The sequence below is a fragment of the Grammomys surdaster genome, unplaced genomic scaffold, assembly GCF_004785775.1.
Source record: "Grammomys surdaster isolate TR1022 unplaced genomic scaffold, NIH_TR_1.0 126398, whole genome shotgun sequence".
NCBI classification, from domain to species: Eukaryota; Metazoa; Chordata; class Mammalia; order Rodentia; family Muridae; genus Grammomys; species Grammomys surdaster.
Window position 1 is genome coordinate 2,936,409 of NW_021621192.1, and position 21,944 is coordinate 2,958,352.

Below are 21,944 nucleotides of genomic sequence, written 5' to 3' on the forward strand. Positions count from 1 at the left end.
TTTAGCATAGTAATATGACCTTGTCTTCTGTCGGATCTAGTCCTGAATTATTTTGTATTTGTCAAAGTAACACCTTTAGCAATATTGTCTCACCTGAAACAATATTGTATCAGGAAGCATCAGGTAAAACCCCTGCTATTCTTCTCCAGATGGCAATAATCTACAGCTAGTTAAACCCACTGACTACAGGGTTCTGTGCAAATGGCAAAGAATTCAGACACTGGAGGTCTCTGATAGAGATGGGAGGCAAACATTTTTTGAATTCCTACTTGTAATGGGCGTTATGCTGGACATCCTTTGTGTGTGCTATCTAACTAGTGCCCACAGCAGCCTTACTGGCCAGGGTTCAATTTTTCTGGGATAAAGCAGAGCCTCAGAAGAGAAGAGTGATTCCTCTCACAGTCTCAGCCAGGTCTTCTTAGTTCCAGAGCTTTTTCCCTGAGGGACCAATGACTTTTTCTGTCACCAGATCCCCACCTATTAACAAGACCCTTTTTAGATTTAAAAGAGGAGCAGGGAAGGAGGGAGACTGACAAGAAGCTGTTCAAGCTGTTGATTAGATCTCTACAGAGTTGGAACACTTTAGTATGAAAGCCTGTTTCATAAAGAAAAATAATGTTAAGTAGCTGTGGATTATTTGTGTTATCAATGGAAGCTTTTACTTCTGAATCTGATGGAGTAGATAGTTTATAATATATTAGCCACAGTGTTAGGATACATATAAGGTTTTTATAACTTACTGTGTTACTGTTATGACTTGACACAATGAAAAGAGATATCTATGACACGGGGATCTGTAAAACTATCTTCAGAATTGTGGTGTTTTAATTTAGCAATTATGGAGACTTTCTGACTATGAGTCTGTGAGAAAAGCAAGAAGATACAGAGGGGGTGGACAAGATGGCTAAGATGGTAAAGGAGCTTGCCACCGAGGCTGACATTCTGAGTTTGATTCCTGGAACTCATGGGAGAAGGACTGACTCCTCCAAGTTGCCCTCTAACCTCCATACTCACCTTAGAATGCAGGCCCACCCACACACGTACACACATGCGTACACTAAATAAATGCAATTTAAAGAAAGAAAGATGTGGATAAAAAATCCGCTACTTTAGAGATAATTTGTTAGTTATAACTACTAAACTGCCTTTCAGTCTTATTTCTACATGACTATACATTTTTATGAAGCAGAGATCACATAACATCCCACATACTTAGAATGTACTTGTGTGTGAGGGAGAGAGAGAGACCTTATATTATAAATATATGTGTCTCATTTAAATATTTATACATTCCGAGGACTTTCCTTATCAGGAAACTGATTTACTTCTCATTTGTAATATCTGTGTATTACATTGTCTGCAATTCTTTTGGGGTTGATATTTGATTTTACCCAGTTTTTTAAAAGTGTACATAAAACAGTGATCATTACAAGTAGCTTGAAGCTTCTGGTAGCTCTTTTAACTGAGACATCACAGAAGGAAAGCTCTTTTGCCAATGCATGTTTTAAAGCTCTGGGTAAAAGTGGTTCCATTTAAGAGGGCCCTTCCCTGGTGGCTTTTTCCAACACTGGGTCTCTTTTAAGGGAGGGTTGTTATCTTTTCCCAGTTTCCTATCTGAATTCCAGTGAGAGTATTTTAAATAAAAGTATTGTAATTATAAAAGGCATGAAGAGTCTTTGGGGCAGAGAGGGGAGGGCTGAGCAGGGAAAGGCTGTGGGGAACAGCTGAATGCTGAGAGGCTTCAGACACTGTTCCCTCCTATGGCACACAAGGCCTGGGTTTCTCCGGTCTTACTGTGCAATAATTCTAGGTAAAGCCCATAGCAGAGTGGGTGCAATCCTTACAGGATTTACCAGCCCCACCAAAGGGTCTCCCCAACCTCATCCTTCTCCCCATCCCCACTGCCTCAGAATCCTGCCGACTCAGCTGTTCCCAACTGCTCTACAGACCACAAAAGTGGGCTCTCAAATCAAGAAGGAGGAGGAGACCCCAGCCTCCACCCTTCATGAGTGGAGGGAGCTCCTGAGGGTTGACAGGCTTCACCAGAGTGGCTTCTCTGTCCTCAGAAGCAGGGAGAGAGCTACTGCACGTGTTTCCCATTAGGAAAGCGGCAGTGTGCAGAGGTTCATCGCTGGGGGAGAGGACTTCAAGTGAAGCAACCAGGAGGACAAAGACCATTTTAATAAGCTTATGTCGTAGGACTTTACTACCATGACTCTCACTGTGTCTTTCAGATGGCCTTAATTTGAACCCCTTAAAGTTTCTGGTTTTTGACTGGAACTGGAGAGATCAGAAGCTGAGGAGAATGATGGACATTCCCGAGGTACTGTGTAATCAGCACTTGTCTTTAATCTTTTTTCTTTTCCGATTTGAACTTTGAGTTCAAACACAGTAATAAAGCCTTTGACATGGGAAGCCAGCACATTCTCGCTTTGGAAATAATTTCTGTTTTTAACGCTGAGGTAACTACTATAGAGCCAGCTCATCCGCTTACACGTAACTATATCCTTTCCATGTGTAGTATAGGATCAGCTTGGTTGCTCACTAAATGGCCATGGCTCCTGCCCCACTAGGACATCTGCACTTCAAAGAAGCCAGCCGTGAGGATTTGTCCTGTCCCTGTACCTCCCAACACAGACAGTCATCTTTGCCATTCTTTCTTATATAGACAATTTTGGCCAGAGGAGGAAGAGGGGATGATTATTGTTGGCTTCTCCACATCCCCACAAAACCTACTATATAACTTACAAAGACGTTTTTGTTTTGTGTGGAGTGGTTTTGTGTCTTGATAGATTCAAACTGAATGACCGAATGCCTTTGTGAGCACAGCACAGCTCCCTGTATATTTATGAAAATGATGTAGAAATTTTATTTTGCCACCCACCATGTTATCATAGAACAGTTTTTCAATCTCATCTGATAAGTGTGGTGGGAGGGGGAGGGGTTACATAATAATAAACAAGGCCGTCAATCACCTACCAAGACTACTGTCAAATATGCTTGGGATTGCACCTCTAAAGCATGCTGTGTGCTAATTTACCACATAAAACTGCTTCCCCACACTGAACAAAGTTCATTATAGTTGATTGGCGAGTTATATTAGGCATCAATTCAAGTTAAAAAGAAACCATTGGCTTAGTTTCCTATGCATGCACCCATGTATGTGCAGGAGTGAGCATACACACACACACACACACACACACACACACGGATTTCTCTACATCCATGAATAGTCTTTTAAAAAAGAAAACACTTAGCTGTCAGCACAAGGCCAGATAATTTCTATTATAATGTTAAATCTGAATAATTCACTATAATGGTATCAAAATTTTGTTACGTTTTTTGTTACGTTTGTGCCATTAACAGTTATCTCAATCTTGTGTTGGGTCTTAGCACGGCATGTGGGCTGCCAGCAGCACACTTTGGAGTCCTTGAGACACATTGCAGCATCTTCTTCAGGATGGGTGCAAACATAAAGGCACTTTAATGGATCTGATGTTTTCACAGTATCTCTCTCTTTACTTGTGTGACCTTCAGCTGTCAATCAAACATAGATTCTATCTTTAGCCTAGGACTGTTGTCCTCTCTGATCCTGATCACAACAGCTGTCTAAATACATGGGACCCCAGGGCTTGGCTTTGTTCACCAGCACTAGTTTTGATCATAACCTTTCTGTTGTTTTGTTCTTTTCTCTTATTTAGATAAGAAAGGAGGTTTTTGAGCTTCTAGATATGGGAGTATTCGGCCTATGCAAGTCAGACTCCTTGAAGCTGGGCCTTTTCTAAGCCTGGGTCCTAATGAAGAGTCCAGTCCAACATACTGCAAGCACTCAGTAACCTATTCTAACGTAATTATGTTAACTTCATCACCCAATGGATCACTGAGGATGCTTCGTGGGGATTCTTTGACAACTGTGAGCCTGTCCTTCGGCTCATACCCTCAGAAAATAAAAGCTCTGCCTGTGTATGTTGTCTTGTTGAGAAGACAGTTTTTCTTTCTCTTCTACTTTGACTATGCAGGAGACAGGAAACAGCAGCTGAGACACTGAGACACTTCCTTCTCTGAGATTGAGTCTTGTAGAGTGAAAAGTAGGAATGCTATCTGACAAAACTGTCAGAGAGACCATGAGATGAGGCACATAAGTAAGACGATAATCTGAAGCACAAGGTCTAGGGCTGTAGCTCAGAAGTAGACTCCCACAGTGGACACCAAAATCACCAGGAGAGGGCTCAGGGTCCTACGTGCCTTTACTGGCCTGGGATGAGTCCCACTTCCCTCATTTCAGATTGGTCAGGTTAGACAAAGAAAAGTGAGCTTCTTGGCTCACAGCCCTTGTCAGGCAGATCAGCTGAAAGGGATCCCACAGTGAGGAACTGGAAGCCTGTTGGATATTTGTCCTAGCTGAAAATGAAGTTGGAAGTCCAGAGTCCTGTTAAGGTCTCTTCTCATCTCTGTCTGCCTGTCAGGTGATGCCTCCTACACTTCCTCGCTGTGAAACATTGTCTCAGGTACACAGTGTGGCAAACAAAACTAGAAAGAGCAAATATACCTGGTGCAGGCAGATATAAATACAGCAGCCAAAATCATTTATATTTTTTTGGGTCTTTAATTTGAAATAATTTCCAATGAGCACAATTTTTGCAAATACACTGTAAGTAATTCCCATGTCCCCTTCCCCGGGTTCTCCCATTGTTACTTACCATCTGAGATACCTAATGCACACCTACCAAAACTGGCAAACCAACATCAGCACAGTAGATGTCACTCTGATTTCCAGTTGGAGGGCTGTGCCACACTTGTCATTCTTCCTGATGGTGACAATGCTTGCTCTTTGTTTCTCCCATGACATCACGTGATGAGCACTAATCAACCCTTTTGTAAACGATCTAAATCCAGATGTGTCCACTTAGTAACTTGAGGTTTTGTGAGTACGGGTCAGACCCACAGTTGGCAGTATGTCCCTCTCCCTATGTCCTATCAGGAGATATACATAACGTTACTGTGTCTTAGGTCCCACACTAGCAACCTTGAACACCAGTGGCATCTGCCACATTCCTCTGTGGTACAAGTATGTGTCATTTTCCCCTTTGTAGTCCATATTTATCTTGGAAGAGATACTTTAAAGATGTAGATATCTTTTTCTTCAAGCTACCCAGTAATTTTTAACAGCCATAGATTATTGCTGTAGCTGCCTTTACTATGGTAATTTTCCTATTTTCGTTCTTTTGAGCTTTATTGGAATCCTTGTGAAAAAGAGCTTTCCTTTTTCTTAGTTCTCTGCTCAGTATTGGTTTTACACCAGTGAGGATACATGAATATATATTTTATTCTATAGGTTACAGTATATGTGTCACCATGCCTGGCTACTGCTAAGGAAGGCCTAGGTAACTTTTACCTGTCTAGCTTGCCATTTTGTCCTGTTTCTGCTGTTATTAGGATGTTCTATGCTTTGGTGTTCTTGAAAAACAATCATAATAGTAGTCAGTTGTTGGGAGCCGACTCCTAGCCGAAAGCGGCTATCGTCTTTGCAGCCATCTCAGGCCATATACCCTGACAAGAGACTTGTTTTCAACAGCCCACAACAGCTGAGCACACTCTGATAAACATCTTGTTTTTCTCACATATCTTGTTTTGCTGTTTAGTGCCACCAGCTGCAAGGTGCACGTGGTATCCACACTGCAAAGCAAGTGACAAAGTGCCTTCAGCTGTGCTCTCCTGCTTGTCCACGAGGGCAAGGCAGGCGGTAAAGTGTATAAATATCCAAGATTTCCTTTCAATAAAGAGAGAGACTTGATCAGACCCTCTGTTTTGTCTCCATTCTTTGCGTCTCTTGCCCTTCCATCCCCACTCTCTCTCTCTCTTGCTAGACCCTGACCGGCAGACCAGAGCAGCAGCTCGGGCCAGGACAAAGTGGCCCCCAAACATGGGGCAGAATAGGCTGTTACAGTCAGTAGAACTGCTTTGTATAGTTAGCCACAAAAAGCTTGGACCCAAACCAACCACCCAGCAGCACTTCCTGCACCTAAGTATGAACCTTTATGGTTTCTAGCCTTTATAAACTGCCCCTGGGATGGAACTCGGTGTAAAAAAGACACCTGCACCAATATAAGAAGCTATTTGGAGTAAATCTTCCATTTTAAGTAGAGGTTAAGTAAAGTTTAAGTTCCCAAGACCTCCCTGGGAACTGACATCCTGCCTGACAAAAAGAGACCCATGTATGTGGGTATTTGACATCCTGATTGGCAAGTTAAGATGTGAATGTTAGGCAAACCAAGTCCCCTAGAACAGTTGAATACCCCAGCCAGTGGGAACAGGGTAAATATATAACAAAGACATGTTTCTATGGAAATACTCTATCCCTAAATCCTGTTTGAGGGGATAACTTGGCACAGATGTTTGTGGATTTTAGACTTAAAAGCCCTATAGGATCTTAACTCAATGTCACAGCTAGCTCCTGAGTCTGGTCTGTGTCCCTGATCAATCAGTCTTCGGGTATAGTATTCAGTAAACCATACTTATTTGACTGAGATTGATGTCTGAATAGTTTGTGTAGTGATCCCCAGCCCCTAACAGCTACTGATCAAATTCCGTTTTGTTACCCATATAATACTGGATGATTATCTTCTGTGTAAACACTGTGTGTACAACTCGTGTATATAGCCTACATCATCAGTGAAGCATTCCTTAAGGAAAACTGCTATCCACATTTTAATCTATGTTTATTGTTTTGAGATGACCTCTCACTATGGAGATCTACCAGCCTCTGCTCCCCAAGTGTTGGAATTGAAGCATGCACCACTATGCCCAGTTCTTATTCATATTTTATAGACAATAAAACTGAGTCTCACAAGGACCATGCACAGTTCAAATGGTAAAATGGAAGTCAGGCCCAGGACTTGGATTTCAGGAATTTCATCTTTTTGAAAAAGAACATACAGCAAGCGCATAATAAAAGAAGTGTATGCCATTGCTGATAAAATTACACATTCTAGTTATTCTAGCTCACAGGGTAGCAAACACAATCCAACAAAGCACATACTCCTACACTCTAGTGAGCACTGCCTGGGCACCTCCTCTGGCTGAAAGCTGCCAATGTACACTCAGAAAGCCGGAGTGCACTCCATCTTCAAAGACCCTGATTGGAACCCAGCAGAGGGAGGAGAAAGAAGAGCGGCTATGGATGTGAAGTTCACTGAAAGTGTGAATTTATATGATGGCCAAAGCAAACCTGTTATTCTTATCCCTTGCCAATGACCAACTTTGGCATCCATGTGGTGGGTAAACTGAGGCAAGCAGCAGGGTCAGTGCTTAGAGGCACTGAAGTGGGTGGATCCAGATACCTACAGGAACTGCTGCCAATGATTAAAGAAGCTATTCAGCAGACTTTTCTCTGCGGGAACAAAGCTTAATTTACTAGGGCTAAGAGTGGAAAAACTATGAACTCTTAACTCCTTGGGTCTAGTGAGAAAGAAAAGGAAAGAGAAAATTTACACAAGCACACACACAGAGGCTGAGTGGATGAAACAAAAGGCAGAGTCCAATAACTTCATATACACAAAAATATACATGCATACATACATGTATAGACCTACAGGCAGACATATGCACATTTATACATAGAATGATTAGAGCAAAGCTCCAACAAGCAGGTTCCAAGCATTTCATGCATATACATACATACATACATATACATACACACACACAATTGGTGGATAGAGCAAGCTCCAACACATGCCAAGACAAGCTTTACATACATACACACACACACATAGTTAATGGGTAGGAGGAACAACATGCAAACCCCCACTCACACAAATCGTACACATATACATACATATACACAATTGATGGATGGAAGGAACAATCTATATCAGAGCCAGTAGTAAAAATATCTCAACTTAGCTTCACTAACAATTTTATTTTGACTCGTGTTTTCTATGGGTGGTGGTCATTGCTGACAATCTAAGTTCTTCTCTAGGTTGGTGATTGAATCAAGCTGTTCCAGTAGCAAAACCTAAAAGAGATCAAGCATTATTATTGTGAGTGCCAGTGATACTGTCCCGTGAGGGACTGGAAGCCCCTTAGAGTTTTCATATAATCCTTAAATTAAGAGGTATGTCAGGGCAGCAAGCAGAGTAGAACTCCACAACAGCATTAAGTCACGTGGTCCTAGGTGGTTGTGCCACACCAAGGCTCACCCATGAGGCAGGCTATGGTAACTGGTAGACCACATTCCATGAGTTCTAAACCTATATGTCCTGCATGGTCCTTGGCAATCCCTTAACCCTAACAAGTGAGATTCTCTTAGCCTGTGGTAAGCAAAATCAATCATGTACCTTCATAATCCAGATGTGTAACCTTTTGTCAAGTGGCATATCTGAGATAATGTAGAAAAATATATACTAGACATAATTTCATATGGAGACATTGCAGATCCAAGTCTGTCAAAATTCAGAACAATCCACTAATTTGCCCTTAACACTGAGACCATTGTGAATACTGTGAGCTCCCACCATAACCACATCCTGACTCTACACTGATGTTTACTGTATTTGCATCCCTGCAGGTAATGATAGAGAGTTAGACGTAAGGCATTCCAAACATGTAATGTGTGTGGTATTGCCAAGTAGGTACTGTGAAGTCCTTCAACATTAGCAGACATTGCAATCTTCACCAGAACATCTGTGCTGACTGTTGACCTTCCTGCATAGAATAGGAACTTGAAGAGTCATTAGACCATCAATTAAGATTCCTTCTTTCCGTGCTCTACCCCCACCTGTATGTAATTCTGCCCCAACTTAGTGTGGTTTTAGGAGTTACTAACATAGCAAGTAGACCAGTTCCTGAAGAGTGCACTCCACATATGCAACTATGACAGAGTTGACTTAAGCAATGTGGCTATTTGATGTCAGTCCCCATTTTGGCCTTGGTTTGGCCCTTGTGGACAAACTCGAGCCTGGCTCAGGTTTTGAGACCTGTCTCAGTCACTTCTGTACTGGGGTGACTCAGCAAAACCTGTTTGGCCCTGTCCCACCATTGCTAACATAGAGTTTTGCCATTGGTGCTGTCAGTCACCCCATACCCTTCATCACACTTTCCCACCTCCTAAGTCATCTCACCCCAGCAAAAATCCCCCTCCCTATGCTCCAAGTTTATATAACAAGAGAGTGATGCAATAAAGTTGAGTTCCTGCTTTTACAAGACTCCTGGCTCAGTGTGTTTCTTTTGGGCCGTCTACACTCAGCATCCCAGTCAGCCTCGGAGAGACTTGGTGCCAGGGACCACTCTCCTCTCGCCTGGACCTGCCAGCAAGGAGCTGACAGTTTGGGACCAGTAACCTCATCATCCTGCAAGTAAAACAGATAGGTCGTTGATTCAATAAGCTACAGTGCATTGGAATCATTACTTTGGTTGGCCATTGGTTCCCTGTCTCCAGTGAGTAGATATGTGTTCACGTCTCCTCATAAATAGTGTACATACCAGAAGATTACACCATGGTTACAGAAAAATAAAAGCAAAGGTTTAAGAAAATCCCTCAAGTTGGGTGTGGTGGCATACAGCTTTAATCCCAGCATTGGGAAGGCAGAGTCAAGTGAATCTCTGAGTTCCAGGGACAACTTGGTCTAAAAATCGAATTCCAGGATAGCCAGGACCTAGTCTACAAATTGAGTTCCAGGATAGCCATGATTTCATAGAGAAACCATCTCGAAAAAATGTCTAATGATACCACCACTACTAACAAATAGGTATTAGACTAGAATGATGGTTCTTGAGCAGAGGCATTTCCCCTTAGGGCACTTTGCAATGCTTAAATTATGTTTAGCTGCACACTTTGGGTAGCAGGCTACTGTTGACATCCACTGGGAGGTGGGACTGACACTTAGCTGGTAGAAGTCAGGGATGGAGCTAAATATTCTGTGCCATGCAACAGATAACAAATTGTCAATAGTATTGTTGTTGAGGAACCTTCTTTATTAAGAAACAAAGCATATTTGAAAGTGTATTTTCAAGCATAAGTTGTGTTGCATAGAGTCAGATTTGAGGCTCACTCCATGAGATAGAACCGGTACTGGAAACTGCTGAAGTGACCAACAACCTAAGACTAGGTAGATCATGGCCCTAGGGGGAAATCTACTACTATTGTTCTTCTAAAGGAGCATAGCAATAAAGTCACGCCTAATAACATACTGCTAGACCCATAGATCACGCCTCACTCAGCCCTCATCAGAGAAGATTGTTTTCGCAATAGATGCAGAGACCCACAATTGGACAATATTCGAGAGACTTTGGAGCACTCAGTCCTAAGTGAGATATCAACCCCTCCCCTGGAAGCTCAGGGATCTATTTATGGGGAAAAGGAGGCAGAAAGATTGTAAGAGCCAGAGGTGGTGGATGTCTCCAAGGAAGCAGCATCTTCTAGGCATGACAGGAGAGAAACACAAATGAACTCAGAGAGCCTGACCTGAACAAGTTCACACCAGACAATCCCAGCACTGAGAAGGAACATGAGCACAAAATCCCACCCCCTGACCAAGAAGCTATTCGCAATTGATACCTCCTGGAAAAGGAAAATCAGTTTTTTCCCTTGGAGTATCCTGTGGTATATCAACTATACTTCATGGAAAGCCCCATGTCCAGGAATACTTAGTGGGCCAACACCAAACAGACTCTGGAGTTTGGGGCAGATTTGTTTTATTTTGTTATTGTTTTGTAGGTTTTTTTGTTTCATTTTGCTGTTTTTTGTCTCTTAGATTTTTGCTTTAATTTTTGTTTTTCATTATTCGTTTTGTTTTTTGAGAGAATATGAGGCTGGATAGTTAGGGTGGTGGGGAGGAGTGGGGGGAGGAAACAAAATGATCAAACTATATGATGTGAAAAAAAATGATAAAAAAATCAAAAGTTTTGTAAAAAGGTAGATATAAAAGGTGTATCTGGTTATCTCTCTTAAGAATACTGTGCCAGGAGATGGGAGTAGGAGGATGGGTGGGGGCATAACCTCACAGAAGCAGGAGGAGGGGGGATGGGATAGGGGGTTCCGGGGGGGATGGGAAAAGGGGATTATATCTGAAATGTAAATAAAATATCCAATAAAAGAAGAAATGTCTCTTCAAAAAAAAAAAAGAATACTGCCCCAGTAATGTTTGCATTTACTGCCTACAATGATTTATTTTAATATGTCTTTTGGTATCACATAGTGCCAGAGAATTGGTAAGACACTATTCTGTGTGGTTGTCTATGAAAAGAGTAACATGTAAATCAATGGATTTAATTAAAACATAACGCCCTTCATGATCTGAGTGAGAGTCATCCCCTCCTTTAAAGACCTGAACAGAAAGGCTGCCCCCTCCCTTTCTCCCAATAACAGAATTCTAACTGAAAAACTGGCTTTTCCTAAGGTTATACCAGTCTCTTGGTCTTCAGAACTCAACTGGGACACAGGCTGGACTCGGCAGATTGGGACTTAGCCTCTATACTTGTGTGAGACCATTCCTTATAATACTTTTTTATGTATCCAGAGATTTGCTTTCTTGGAGAGCCAGGATTAACACACTGCCTGTGAAACTTTGTAGCTTTCGACCTTGTTTTATAAAGAAGGCTAAGAAAGACTCTTCTTAATGGTTCGTTATAGAGATATCTTTTACTGAGCACTAACTGTTCCAGCATTGGAGCAGGAACTTAAGTCGCAAACGTGCCTGATGCCTTGTGAGACAGTTTTACACACACAATCTAATCTCTGGTCTATTGCTGCCCTTTAAACCCAAGCCCTTAGCCAGGCTCACTTAGCAAAACAGCTTGTAGATGGTGATCGCCACTGTTCCCTGACGTCTCACACAGTGATGTCTCACACAGTGGGCAGCCACAGCATGGCTGTCAGCACTGGCAGGTCAGATTCAGATAGCACACCAGAACTCTTCCACGAGTAATTTGCTTTTGTTTTGCTTGTTTTGCAAGTATAAAGGTTGATTCTGAATTGGAAACCTACTACTGTATGTGTTTGTATTCTCTTGATATTCTTTTAAATCAGGTACATTTGTCATTGCCTTCTTTCATACACACACACACACACACACACACACACACACACACACACACACACACCATGGCTTCTCTGCCTACTTTATAAAATTCTTAGTCTCTATCCTCTGGCATTCTTTAAATGAATAATTATAGATTATTTACAGCGAAAGCAGAAAACCCTCAAACCAGAGCTAATGCTTGCTGTATGGCAAGGCTGAATATCTGATACTTCACTAACCTCTGACGAGTAGATTTAAGAGAGCCTTTTTATTTCAAGATTTTTATTTTTATTTTATCTTGTATGAATATTTTGCCTGAATAAATGTCTGTGCACCATGTGCATGTAGTGCCCATGGAGGCCAGAAGTGGGCATTGGATCCCCTGGTACTGGAATTACAGACAGCTGTGAACCACACTATGGGTGCTGGGAATCAAACCTGGGTCCTCAGGAAAAGCAACCAGTGTTCTTAAACACTAAGCCATCTCTCCAGCTGCAAAATGAGATGTTACAATCTACAAGTTCTGCCTGGGTTTTATGTATGAAAACAAAACAAAATAAGAAAGCTGTTGAAATTAATTAAGTACATGCACATATATTCTCCAAATCTGTTTGTTTGTTTGTTTCTGTATCATCGAAAATGGCAAAGCTAGCTGTAATTTCTGAGCGTTTCCCCAATTTAGTTTATATTCCTGTTAGACTATAGGTATATTTGGGGATATAAGTGAATAGCCCTAACTTTGATTGTAATAATGACAAAAGTAATTACACAAGTTTCTAAAGATGAATTTGAGAAGGTTTTGCTTTGACATATTCAACAAATTTCTGAAACAAGTCATAAGAACTGCTTCTGAATGGAAGCAGATGTTGGTTTTTATAGACTTTGAGGAAGAGAACATTTATAGGCATGGCATTTTAGCATGGCAGACTTTCTGAGCCTAAATAAAATATACCCAGCAGTGCCTGGAGAGAGCTGTGCTTCCTGTACATACAGGTCTGCTTAGAGAACAAGAACAGAAAGCAAAAGTGAATTCACAACTTCATGTAATTCTTCATGTACCATTAGCATTATGCGATCTTACTGTAAGTATGAATGTTCTAATGTCCTCAAGGTCTGTGAGTTACCCACAGGACCAAAATGGAGGTGATACCCCAGTATGACCTGTCCAGACTGCCAGAAAACACAGCACTGAAGCAGCAAACATTGCCCACCCAGCAGCTAAATCTATCTGCCTCGGTGGTCCTCTCTATCTTTTTCACCACAGGAGGATTCTGCCTCTCTATGGGCATCATCCTTCTGATTTCTGCAAAGAGCACCAAGGAAATTGAGGTTTGTTCTGTGTTGTATGTTTAATTTCCAACAGTTTTCACGTTGGGACTATAAATAGGAGCAGTCACTTTAAGAACATAGCCCCTCAACAGGAAACTAGATATGACTGGATCCAACCAACTTTGAGCTGGCAGGGATACCGATGAGAGGGGCCCCCGGTGGTGACTTCACTCATTCCTACTGTCATGTTGGTCATCTCTGGCCACGTTTATGTATGAGAGACTGGCCAAGTCAGGTGACCTTAAAGAAGTGAGGATGCAGCAAACAAATGAAGGAAGAGGCGAATTCAAAAGACTGTCAGACCTCAGTAATCCTACAGATTACGTTATAGCACACAGAGCACAGAGCCAGCCAAAAATAAAGATCTTGGATTCTTAAAAGCATGTGCATTTTTAAATGTTATTCTTGTGAAATTAACATGTCATGATTGTAGTACTTTACTGGGCACAGTGATTTTTTTTAGTACACACACACACACACACACGAGCAGATCAAGGGAACTATGATTTTGCTCTCCTTGCCACTTCCTTATGACTACATTCTAGTTCCTCTCTCCTACACGTTCATGAAGTATATAGGAAGTTACTGTGAGCCAGACACATGCTCTGCTGTGCAGCACAAGGACTGATCTTTCTGTGTTCGGTTTGCATGGTCCAGCTACATTCCTCCTCCCACTGCCCTTCCTGGCCTTTGGCTTATGAACTATTCTGCCTGCGGATGAACCGTTTAAGATTTGTTATATAAGTAAGACCATGCAATATCTGTTGTCCTAATCTCTGTATCCATTCATCTTGATGCAAATGACAAGCTTTTGTCTTTATGACCAAATAATGTTCCACTGTAGACATATTACATCATTTTATTCATCTGTCAGTGGACAATGAGATTGATTCCATAATATTATGAATAGGACAGCAAAAAATATAGATATCTTTTTAATGTGCTCATTTCATTTTCTTCAGCTATATACTCAGTGAGATGGACAGACAGACCTACCTTTTTGAAGAGTTTCTATACTGTTTTCCATACTGGCTATATTAATTCACAGTGGTGAAGATATAAAAATCTCATTTTCATCCAACTAATTAACCCGCCTCTCAAACCCTTAATCACAAACCCTTAATCCTTGAACTTGGGATGCAGCTGCAGCTAGGTTTTCGTGAGTTCAAGGACAGCTTGTTCTGTATGGCGAGTTCCATTCGAATCTGTGAAACTTGCCTATGCTGAACGGGATGAGTGATTATCAAAGCAATGTGTTTGCAAGCAAGATTGATTTTCATTTTAAAAACAGCTCATTTTATTTGCTTCTCCATCTGTTTTTTTTCCATATCTTTCTTCCTCTGCAATCTTCACTAAGAAGCAGTCATTGCTGAATTATGTTACCTTGTGCATGAGACAACGACCCCATCCATCACTGGCTGTTGACTAAGGCCAGTCTTTAAAATGACTCTTAACAAAATGCTTTTATCCCATGACATTATAGGGTATTCCCCAGTAAGTCTGTTTGATCGTTTTGTGTGTGTGTTTCAGACAGGGTTGCCTCTAATACTTTATCAGGGAACCAACAACATCCAGAGGGTAAATCTCCATTTGCACATAGAAATTTTTTTGCTTTTGTTTTTTTTTTTTTTTAATTTCACCAAGAGATAAGATAAACTGAACACCTCAAACCAGGGTGACCAAGCCCTTACCTAGTAGAGAAGATGTCAAGGCTGGCCTTCCCTTTTCTCATTTAGCCCCAGATCACAAGGAATCACTCTTTACAAGTCACGTTAAGTACAAAGGACACCCGCCTCTAAAATTCTATAATAGCAGATTTCAGTCTTTGTTGTGTCTTTTTATCTATAGATTTACAAGTTCAGTTGAACACTGAATTGAAAATCCTGTGATTACATTCATGGTATATGAGGGGTATGCATTTCTCACCTATGTTCTTAAAGGTAGAAAGCAACAGAGATACCATCTAATCAAAACGTGTACGCTCATGAAACATTTCTTCTAGTTCTCTTTCCACAGCTCAAAATGGAATCTATGTTCTCACTTCCATCATCTATGTGCACTCATGTTCTCTCATGTATGTGCACTTCCAATGTGACATCACTTGTAGACAAACTGTTATGTGAAATATACTGGTGATCAAAATGTAGACACTGGAGGTCAAATATAATACTCCAGTCAAAAGAGGATTCTGGCCACACTGGCGCCTCAGTTCCCTTGGCTCGGTTCAGTATGCTGTCTGTGCTGGCTCTTGACTGGCATACTGTCCTGTTCCCCAATGCTCTTTATAAATTAAAGTATAGTCTACAGCCAGAAGAAGCATAAATATTATCAAAGTAATCATTCAAGCCATATATATATATATATATATATATATATATATATATATATATATATAAAATGGCGATTAGTGAATTTACACTTCACTTTCAGCTTCAACTCCTTCAGGGTCTCTGCAAGATTCAATATTTCTCCCCTTTCCTGTTAGTTTTCTCTTCAAAAGAATCCTTCATCCTATTGGCACCTTGCCAAAGAGAAAGCCACGCACTTGCTCCTCTGAGCTTCCATGCTCCCAGAATTCTCTCATTACTCTTCATCACAGGCAGGGAAGAAGAATCTGCCCACAGGATTGGGGAGCATGCATCCCCAGAGGCCCTTTTCTCTGAGCCTCCTTTCCCACTCTCTTCCGGCTGCATCCTCCCAGAACTGACTTCTGGCTGCTTTGCCAGAGCACACAGGAGTCACTCACTTGGGACACGTGACTCTTTTTTAAAAAAAAATTATTACACAGTTTTTCAGAGAAGTTAACTTTCAAAAAAGCAGAACACAGCACCTTCTCGAGCTGGGAACTTTTCCACATACATCAATAATATAGTTTGGAAATATTTGCTATCCCATGTGGTCACTTTTAGTAACTTCTTTCAGAGGACATGTAAAATAATTAATATGAATATTTTCCATACAATAAAATGGAAAAATAGAGAATGAGTTCCCTGTGAAGGTGATTAGACTCGGGCTGTGGGCACAGTTTTCACAAACCCTTGACTAATACCTTCCTAGTAGCCGTTCCTATGACTAAGGACAGCAACATTACCCCAGAAGATCACGTAAGTGTGCCACAGACACATGGAGTTCCAGGCCAGTGAAAAATGCCTTCAGGCAACCAAATGAGAGACTGTGAGAAGGCTTCCTTCCAAGTACCCCAGAAAAGCTCACCTTCGAAGCAGACTGGCCTTTATCTATGTCACATCTCCAAAAGAAAAAAGAAAAAAGAAAAGAAAAAGAAATTGGGGGGAGGCTTGGGCATTGAATTTTAAGATGTGGACTCATATAACCTTTAAGTGAACTATTGTTTTTCGATGCCTGACAGATAAATTACACGAACACATGTGCAAATTGCGCTCAGCTACGGGAAAATAGTTCTAATTTTGACAAAGCATGCAACTGTTCTCTTCCCTTTTATCTTCCGGAGAAAATGGAGGTGAGTTCAATCAGCGTCATGCTCATGTCATGTACCTCCGCATACATTCTTTCCAAAACCTGAAAAAACACAAGAAATAGAGAGGTAGAAAGGGTGAGTCTTGAACCCATGATGCTACATTCTCAGCATGCCTTTGTTGTCCTTGCTTTTTTTCTGTTTCTAAACTTGAGAATTCTTAACTTTCCAATATAATTTGTGTGATCAGCCACTCGGGTTCTATCATAAATATCTGCGTGGGCAGGGCTGTAGAACTTGTTCCACGAAGTGAAAATGTTACTGGACTGAGAAGCTTTGTGACTTGGGCAAGGTCACACGTTAAGTTAGTGTCACTCACCAGGCAGTTGGATTCACCAGCCCCAAGTCATCTTATAACAGCGTAGTCATTCAGTCCCAAAGAGGATCTCAGCCTGGCCCTCTGGTAGTGGGAGGAACGCCAAGAAATGTAAAGGGAAGTAGCCCCTGTTGTTGGGCTAGTTAAACTCCCAAGTTACTACCAGTCCTAGGAGATTCAGTGAAGAACCTTCCTGGAACTCCTCACAAGGAGAACTGCCCACTTGGACTTTTAGGAAAGAGGGATCCAGGGGAGAAGTATGTCGGTTTCAGAAGATGAAAATGACTTGGGTTTGGGACCAGCTGAGTTGTAAGCAGCCCTAAAGTGGGTTGCTCAGTGGGGACACGGAGAGAAGACCAGCCTGTACCTGGGTTCCTTCAGTAACATTCTGAAGGAAAGGAGGGGACCGGGTATGTGGCAAGGCGGGTAGGGGAAGGGGGAGGGGGAGGGGGTCTGAGGACGAAGTGAAGAGGTTCAGACTGCAGAGCCCAGGATATGCCTTTGAAATATCTTTGGGAAGCAGAATAAGATACATTTCTCATTTAAGTCTTGATGGCTAGGTAAGATCATGGAGCCATAAAAAAAAAAAATCCCTTCTCAGTAATTATTGCTGAGATCGAAGCTGAAGGTGACCCTAGTTCTGCGCTCTGAAGCCATTCTGCACAAAGGCCAGGGCTCCAGGGGTTCTTATGAGACAGGGACTGATCTCATGAGGGGTTACTAAGGTAGGCTCTCCTCAGGAGAGTCCTGTGAGATACTGCACATGTCATAAGCTTTCCTGTCAGCCTACTGACCAGTCTTCCGAAATACTGCGCCCACGACCTTCCTCTCTCTAGTCCTTACCCAGAGTCTCTTAGCCCTTGCAATCCGTCCTAACTTCTGAATTCCTCTTTCCTTCTTGAAGACTCAGGATAATTAAATTTTCGAAGGAAGAAAAAAAAATTCCAAAGATAAAACCTAGTATCAATTCACATCTGTCTGTGTCTTTGGAAAAAGCACAGAACTTGCAGCTAAGCTTTCCCAGAGCCCGAGCTGCAGGGAGCTTCCACCGGCCAAACGTGCACACTCACCTGCGCATGCTCAGTGACTTCAGTTTCAAGTTACATCACCTAGATTTACTTTGAAACTGCAAGGCTTTGGGAGCTTACGGAAAGGCTATACACAAAATGTTGCTGTTATGTTTGTCCTCCCCAAAGGAAGGCATTAAAGCAGCTTCTGAAACGAAAAACAGAGCTCACCACCAAACCACTGCCTGCAGCTTTGGCGCGGTACAAGGATAAACACAGGTCCATCTACTCAGCAGTATACACAACCCACAGTCAACTCATCCAGGCAGCACCTCCTTCTGGTCACTCCCTGACAACGATCCCACAAACTCAGAACCACCCCCCATACAATCCTTCTAATGAGGTGGTTCAACTAAAACCAAGTTACTATTGAGACACTCAACACACCAGACCCCATCCATCCCTAAATAAGCACAATAATGCTATCTACCCGATGGCTCCCAGACTACCATTTAGTACAATGAGACTAGATTCCTCACAGGCTTTAACACATCATCACAGACAAGGGGTCCCAATCCTACAGTGGCGGCTACTGTGACTACTCCTGCATCCCATCATAGTATAAATATACTGCAAGACAACACAGTCTCCAGCAACATCTTACTACACAGCCCGTTCCTCACATACAAGGTCGTTAGCCTTTGCCTGCTGCCCCACTAAGAGCACTAGAAGATATTGGATGAGCAGCAGCTCGCTCTTAGGCAAGCCATACATACACCCCACTCTTATTGGGAAAATCACCGGGATGTTGTTGGACTTTTCGTTTCTCAAATCCTGTCAGCCACTCAAGTCTCCAGCTTCCTAATGCTGCGACCCTTTAATACAGTTTCTCATGTGACCCCCAACCATAAAACTATTTCCCTTGCTATTGTGATTTTGCAATCTGAACGTCTTAGGCGACCCCTGTGAAAGAATTGACCCTTGAAGGGGTCGGTGAGCCACAGGTTGAGAACCACTTCTGTGTCTGGAGTTACCACACCAAAGAAGCTGCTGGGAAAGCTTACACCCATGCTGCTGTTGTTTCGACTGTTTTAGATTGACCAGGGACCCAAAAAAGGAATTTGGGTTTCACCAGGGAAAAATATCTAGGCATTGAAATCTTGTGAATAGTATATTTAAAACTTTAGAAGGTGCGGTGCAAAGCATTTTTCCTGGTACTACCAAAAAGAAACGATATTTGTAAACCTGAAGTTAATGTATTGAAAACACACAGCCTAAGCTGGACATAGTGGTGCCTGCCTTTAAACCCAGCAAGCCAGAGGCTACACAGAGAGAACTCGTCTCACTTTTTGTTTTGTTTTTTACTTTGTTTTTTTTTTTCTTTTTGAGTTTGTAGTTTCTACTTTCTAAAAAGAAGCTTTCAGTTGCCGTCAGTGTTTTGTGTACTATTGTCTGCTTTGGAGGGGGAATGTTCATGTTGTTTATCAATATCCCAGTAAATTCATAGTAAATTTCCTTCTTCTATGCAGGGTGATGTTTATATGTACTACAAATTGTATGGTTTCTATCAGAATCTTTATCGATATATTTTATCAAGAAGCAATATCCAATTGGCCGGTAAGGATATTTGGGTAAGGCTCAGTTCCAATCGGTGTAATGTTCTCTTCTTTTGTTCTAACCCAGGTGGTTATTTCCTTCTAAAAGACAAGTGTGGGGCAGGCTTCGGTATCTAGGTTTTTAAAGATAGAAATGTTTGCTTCATTCTTACTTAAGGTGAAGGAACTGAGCACTTTAGGTAAATATATCAGGAGAGAGAGCACTGTCCCCCTTTAAACAGGTATGTGGTTGCTAGGCAACTGAGTAATTACCCTTTTATTAATTTTGAGCGACCTTGGTCTCTATTTGCTCACTTGCTAACCATGTTTGTCTGTCCTTTCTATAACTGAAGTCCTTGATTTATCCTACTTAAAGGAGAATTTCCTGAATAAAATCCTTTGGTTTGACTGGATATCTTTGTGGACCTAGAATTATAAGCTTTTATTGTCAGCAGTTTACATGTGTTAATGAGACTCTTCTGACAGTCTATGGAAGTGATAACCTAAACCTGTTTAGCAAAGCACTTCCCAGTGAAGTAACCTGACCCAAGGGATGATCCTCTGAGTATGGTACACTTTAACAGGAAGGTTTTAAAAGCTGTTTCCACATAGACAATGTGATATTCAGCATAGCAAGGTAAAAATCCTTCCTGCAAATAGTTTTGACACGCTCTGTATTGTTAACAAGAAAACATATCTAGAGACCCACAAGCACACGTATCTCCAAAGAATGAACATTTTGTGGTCTAAGTGAGCCAGAAAGCCTGGGGAACAGAGAGCAGTCCATCCACTAATGAGGGCTGACACACCTTGCCAGTGGCCTCTCTTTCAATAGTCTAAGAGTTTGCCAAAAGCCCTTCTAATTGATACATCACCTTGCATACAGGATACTACGTACTGTTCTCCATTCCAAGTGTCCTACAATGATACTCCCATCATTCCTTGTGGTGCAATTGCCAACAGCATATTCAATGGTAGGTGACTTTTTTCCTACCTCATTCATAACTATGTGACCCCCTGCTCATCTGGGATGTTACCCAGGCAGATGAGTGGCTGGTTTTATTTGCTTGCTTAGTGCCAAATATTTTATCCAGGATGAGCCAGAACATTGATGTCTGGCATTTGATTTCTTGCAAATAACTTCTCCCTTGCCAGCAATCTGAAGGAATAATCAGGGAACATGAATTAAATGGAGCCAAAGAACGTTTTTCAATAATTGGCCCAGTGTTGGTAAAGGAAAAAGTGATCTCATGAATCAGCATCCATGGCATGTAGACGTGTTGAGTGTCTGAAAAAAAAAAAAGCACTCTAATTTGTTTCTCATCTGGGTCTGGGTCTGCATTTTGAAAGGTGGCAAAATGGCTACCTAACATATCCACCATGATTTTAAATTTATTTCAGATACCATAACTCTTTCATACAGCGTGAATTCGTCTACACAGATAGAAGTCCCGATGCTAAAGAGTGGGCTTACATGGTGGACAGATAAGTATGTCAAATTTCGGAATCCGAGATCCAGTAACTTTACTAGTACATTTGCAGGTACGATCCAGAGAGATATCTCACCCTCATCTCTCTCTCTCTCTCTCTCTCTCTCTCTCTCTCTCTCTCTCTCTCTGTGTGTGTGTGTGTGTGTGTGTTTTGATGATACAGGGTATCTCTGCATAGCTGTCCTGAACTCACTGTGTAGACCAGGCTACCCTAAAACTCACAGGGTTCTGCCTACCTCTGCCTCTAGAGTGCTGAGTTTTATGGTATATGCCATCATGCTTAGTTCTCTCCCGTATGTTTTTATAATTGGTGCAGAGGCAGCGGCAGCGGCTTCTTCTTCTTCTTCTTCTTCTTCTTCTTCTTCTTCTTCTTCTTCTTCTTCTTCTTCTTCTTCTTCTTCTTCTTCCCCTTCTTCTCCTTCTCCTTCTTCTTCTCCTTCTTCTTCTCTTTCTTCTTCTTCCCCTTCTTCTTCTTCTTCTTCTTCTTCTTCTTCTTCTTCTTCTTCTTCTTCTTCTTCTTCTTCCTCTTCTCCTTCTTCTCCTTCTTCTCCTTCTCCTTCTTCTTCTCCTTCTTCTTCTCTTTCTTCTTCTTCCCCTTCTTCTTCCCCTTCTTTCCCTTCTTCTTCCCCTTCTTCTTCCCCTTCTTCTTCCCCTTCTTCTTCCCCTTCTTCTTCTTCTTCTTCTTCTTCTTCTTCTT

At 41.7% G+C, this 21,944-nt stretch overlaps 2 protein-coding genes across 3 annotated transcripts in view; both read left to right on the forward strand.

Annotated features, from left to right (window-relative positions):
- Positions 1–3,966, forward strand: part of Cmss1 (cms1 ribosomal small subunit homolog) — a 304,195-nt gene extending 300,229 nt beyond the window's left edge. For both annotated transcript variants that reach the window (XM_028760229.1, XM_028760230.1), the window contains exons 9-10: positions 2,235–2,323; positions 3,702–3,966. In XM_028760229.1, the coding sequence (XP_028616062.1) occupies positions 2,235–2,323; positions 3,702–3,785 (173 nt within the window). In that variant the 3' untranslated portion in view covers positions 3,786–3,966. The remainder of the gene's footprint in view (positions 1–2,234; positions 2,324–3,701) is intronic.
- A 9,188-nt stretch (positions 3,967–13,154) lies between these two features.
- Positions 13,155–21,944, forward strand: part of LOC114614667 (cell cycle control protein 50C) — an 18,068-nt gene continuing 9,278 nt past the window's right edge. The window contains exons 1-5 of the mRNA XM_028760299.1: positions 13,155–13,346; positions 16,714–16,824; positions 19,692–19,793; positions 20,644–20,731; positions 21,159–21,299. Coding sequence (XP_028616132.1) covers positions 13,155–13,346; positions 16,714–16,824; positions 19,692–19,793; positions 20,644–20,731; positions 21,159–21,299 — 634 coding nt within the window. The remainder of the gene's footprint in view (positions 13,347–16,713; positions 16,825–19,691; positions 19,794–20,643; positions 20,732–21,158; positions 21,300–21,944) is intronic.